General features: G+C 48.1%; 1 protein-coding gene across 6 annotated transcripts in view; it reads right to left on the bottom strand.

The window, feature by feature from the left end:
* LOC146587551 (protocadherin gamma-C5-like) overlaps window positions 1–4720 on the bottom strand; it is a 41732-nt gene that overhangs the window by 24182 nt on the left and 12830 nt on the right. For 4 of the 6 annotated variants that reach the window (XM_085319398.1, XM_085319395.1, XM_085319396.1 and 1 more), the window contains exon 2: window positions 108–166. In XM_085319398.1, the coding sequence (XP_085175524.1) occupies window positions 108–166 (59 nt within the window). Of the gene's footprint in view, window positions 1–107; window positions 167–2204; window positions 4706–4720 lie in introns of those variants that run through there. The other 2 variants (XM_085319397.1, XM_085319400.1) reach the window with 1 other exon arrangement.

The raw sequence follows: 4720 nt of genomic DNA, 5'->3' as shown, positions 1-4720 counted from the left end.
GGAAAATCCATCCTCAGAGCTGACAATTCAGGACCTTCCAGCACTACAACCAGCACAGAAAGGATTAAAACCTGCACTGGACACATACATGGAAAAAATGCACTCACCCACTAGTTCCAGGTCTCTGGGTCTGAGAGAAGCGCCAATCTGTGTTAGGCTGAGCTTGCTGCAAAGAAAATAGAAAAAAATTAATGCTTCTATTCTTCTGTTTGAAACCAAAGCAAACGGATCCTGGATTATTTCAGTCTGGAATATCAGACTATTCTTTCAAAGTAAAGCAAATCAACTAGAACAAAAAAAAAAAAGGCCACCAAACCCACCCCTCTTTCCTGAGTATTTTTGAACCACTGTGAACAGTGTGAATACTAAAAAGCATGACAAAACTATTCAGAGAATAATCTTCCAAGGCAGCTCAGGAAACCAGGCTGTGAAAGAAATGAAGCATGAAACAAACTGATAAGGGCATCAATTTAGCAGGAGAAATGGTACCAAAGTAATGAGCTTGGAGGAGTGTAAAGGGGGAGGGTGGGGGTGGCAGAGTTAATTGATACTGGGAAAGATGCTTTTAATGCCAGAAGGTAAAATGATAACAGACCTTCCTAATCTGTCCTTCTTCTGTCCTTAAAAAGGCCTGCCTGAGATCTTGATTTCACACATTGTGTTTGAATGACTTTTCCTAGATGCTGTGGCCTTGGAGCACTGCAATATTTTTCTGTCCACAGAGAAAAGAATGAACTTCCGACAACACAGAAAAAGCAGTATTTGTTCAGGGGACACAATAGTCAGACACAGCAACATACTTTGTAACTTCATTAGTAGGCCTTGTATTGCTTTCTGTCCATGTTATTTTACCATCAGACAATGGACATTTTGTAAATAAGGAAGGATACGAAACAGGACTGTGCATTTATTTGTTTGAATCATGCCTTTGTGAAGAGCACTAAATAGCAGAACTGTTTTCTGTCTGAAAGACACGCACTTCCTAAAATYGTAATCTTCTTAATTAATTCCCGAGTGATAACATACTACCTGGAAAGGATAACATTTCTCTCAGTTACCTTAGGAATGAGCAGTTCAAAATCTACACAGTGTAACAGAAGTTTTACAGGATTATTCTGCCTGTACATGCAATTACTACGGAAAATTGAAGACGGATACAGCTGACCTAGATTCTTATTTAGTAGATGTGATTTTACTAATTTCTCCAAAGCTTTGATGATTCTGGTAAAGGAATACATTAGAATAAATTACTGACTTCCTTAAAATAGAGGCCCCACTGTTACCCATGCCGCATGCAAATCAAGTTGTTTAAATGCTTGTCCTCTAGATTTCCGATACACACATTTTCTGCACACACTGACACACAATCTCCCACTAAATAAGCCCTTCCCAATCTATTTTTTGAATTCCTGTTGCAATTACTACTTTCAAATTTAGGGCAGKCATTTACTGACACAAAAAGTCTTTTCAGCTATATCCCAAAGTTATAAAAGGTACAGCWAAATGCAGACACCTACATCCATATTTAGACATACACATAAAAGTGGCTGAAGGTTTTGAAGCACTCTGCTGCCTAGGTCTTGTCAAGTTCGAGGGCAGATAAGGTCATCGGGACCTCTGAGAAAATGCCACTACTTCTGGTGATGAACTATGAATTCAAGCCCCTTGCTTTAAATGACCAAGTTCGAAAATGATCCCTTGCCAGGGCACAATCAGCAGTTAAYAGTTCAGAGTAAAGAAACAGAAATTTCTGCAACACACCTCTAAAACAGAGCAAGATAAGCACTGATAAACTTTGCTTTACGGATAACTTTCTCTCGTGTCTAGTTTCATATGACATGCAGAATAAAGGGGTTAAACAGAATCAAGAAGTTAAATGCCCCCAAAATCATCATACTGACCAYGCTAAGAATCCCTTTAAAAAGAAAAGAGTACCAAGAAGGCCAAAAGAAAATTCTCCAGTCTTAGCCCAGCTGCTACAAGTACACAGTCTTTGATTTTACAGTGACTTTCACCCCCTTGCCATCACTCCATCATGCAGAGCCAAATCTTTCACCAGCCACTTCCTGGGCAGGTGAAGGTAACATACATTCCCTGAGGCCACCTTATTTAGCTGAAGGACAGACACCGAACAGCAAAGTAACCTGGACAGTATGGATCATTGCACCTAGCAAACAAGACAGCAAAAAAYACCCATCTCTTACCCCATCACAGGGACTCGCTAAGGTGCTGGTCGCCTGCTGATAGGCAGCCATGCTTTCCGCGGTACTAGAATGGCTGAAAGGTTTTACAAAGAGGAAATCACTTTGATCAGACATGGGAGAGAAACAAGATGTGTACTGCTGTGCCTGGGACGTCAGGCCYGCTCCTCCCACATCCAGGTACTTGATGAAGCCGTCTGGCTTCAGCTGCCCACGGAAATGGGAGGTGGGCTTGCGGCCTGTCCCTCGGCAGCAGCCCGTGAGGGTCCAGCTGGAGCCAGAGCCAGCTTTGAGACACCTGGCACCCACGACAGCAAACATCACACAAGTCACTAAAGAAATGGACACAAGGGAGATGATGAGATAAAGAGTTAGATTGGTATCCTTGGGAGAAGATTTGGGGAGGTCCATGGACTTGGCAAAATCCTGTATGCTGTTCTCCTCCAGAGAGATGACTATTGCCACAGAGACTGAGAGGGATGGTGTCCCGTTGTCCCTCACTACAATCACCAACTTATAGGGACCTTCTGAGTCCCGAAGGGTCTGTGCGACCCTTATCTCTCCGGAGCGGTGTTCTACACGGAAAGGCAAAGTTTCAGCAGTTTCCTCCAGCTGGTAGGACAGCCAGGCATTGTGGCCACTATCAGCATCCACAGCTACAATTTTGGTGACCAAATAGCCAGGTTCTGCTGAGGCTGGGATGCTCTGGTGGAAGGCAGAGCCCTTGGGAACAGATGGGTAGACAATGGTGGGGGCATTGTCATTCTGGTCCAGGACAAACACATGGACCACAGCAGTGCTGCTCAGAGCGGGAGACCCAGCATCTTTCACCTCCACAGGCACCTGGAACACCTTGTCCTGCTCATAATCCAAAGCCTGGATGGTGTAGATGGTGCCATTATCCTGGTCTATCTGGAAGTAAGTTGAGATAGGTAAATCTTGCATTCYGTTGTCCAGGATGGAGTAAGACAGCTTGGCATTGCTTCCCTCATCAGGGTCAGATGCTGTCACTGAAAAGACAAAGGCCCCGGGGAGGGAGTTTTCTTGAATGTGAGCTGTGTAGGAAGAGCTGGAGAAGCTTGGAGCATTATCATTCACGTCAGCAATTTGGAGGAAAATTGTTTTTTSCGTGGCCCTCTCTGGGGACCCTGAATCCGTAGCCCTTACAGTGATGTTGTATCCACTGGACTTCTCCCGATCAAGCGGACCATCTGTGACCAGTGAGAAGTGTTCTTTGAAAGATGACACAAGTTTGAATGGGAGATCTTTTGCTATCTGCAGGCGGACCTGACCATTGTCACCAGAATCGCTGTCCTTCACACCAATGAGGGCAATCACAGTTCCTGGGGTTGCGTCCTCCTGCACTGGGCTGGAGAGAGAGGTCAGCACAATCTCCGGACTGTTATCATTGATATCGATTAATTCCACTCGCAGGTGACAGTGTCCCTCCATGGCTGGTGATCCCTTGTCTCTGGCTCGAACTGCAATCTCGTAAGCACTGGATTCCTCATAGTCCAGTGGGGCTTTGGTTCTGATCTCCCCTGTCTGAGGATCTAGGGTGAACAGCCTGGTGAACTTTCCAGGTGGATTATTGCTTGTTTTGAAAGAATACTCCACTTCCCCATTGGGGCCTTCATCCAAATCAGTGACATTCAGCTTGGTGACCAGAGTGCCCACTGGCACATTCTCCTCCAGATGCACTTTGGATACAGGTGGGTAGCAGACAGGTGGGTTGTCATTTGCATCCAGGACATGGATGGTGACCTTGGCAGTGCCAGATTTCACTGGATTCCCTCCATCCAGAGCTGTCAGGGTTAAATGATGGACAGCCACTTTCTCTCTATCCAGTGCTTTCTTGAGTACAATCTCAGGCATTTTAACACCATCTCCTCTCATGTTGATAGCCAGGGCGAAATGCTCACTGGGGCTGAGTTCGTAGGTGGCGATGGAGTTGGAGCCCATATCTGGGTCTTCTGCTACCTCCAGGGGTAGCCGAGTCCCGGGGTTGGCTACTTCAGTGATCTCCAAAGCCACTTCATGCTTGGGGAACTGGGGCGCGTTGTCGTTCACATCGAGGATGTCCACCTGGACGCGGTGGAGCTGGAGGGGATTCTCCATGACGAGCTGGAGGTGCAGGGAGCACRTGGGGCTCTGGCCGCACAGCACCTCCCGGTCCAGCCTGCTGTCGAGGAGCAGCACCCCCGCCGCCAGGTCCACCTGGAAGTGCTGCTGCTCCCCCTCACTCACCAGCCGCAGGCTGCGGGCAGCCAGGCTCCGCACCTCCACCCCTAGGTCCTTGGCCACGTCGCCCACGAAGGAGCCCGGCTCGCGGTCCTCGGGCACGGAGTAGTGGAGCTGGGCGCTGCTGGGGGGCGGCAGGGAGGAGAGGGCTCCGAGCAGCAGCAGGAGCTGCCATTGCAAACTCCGTTCGCCGTGCATGCCGCGCCGGCTGTGCGACCGCAGCGGCGGGCGGAGGCGGCTCCGAGCAGCCGCCCCCTCCTCCCCGCCCTCCTCCCGGC

Source organism: Rhea americana, unplaced genomic scaffold (assembly GCF_003343005.1).
Source record: "Rhea americana isolate MKP2758 unplaced genomic scaffold, rheAme1 scaffold_583, whole genome shotgun sequence".
Classification (NCBI taxonomy): domain Eukaryota; kingdom Metazoa; phylum Chordata; class Aves; order Rheiformes; family Rheidae; genus Rhea; species Rhea americana.
This window is presented reverse-complemented; position numbering and strand designations above follow the sequence as displayed.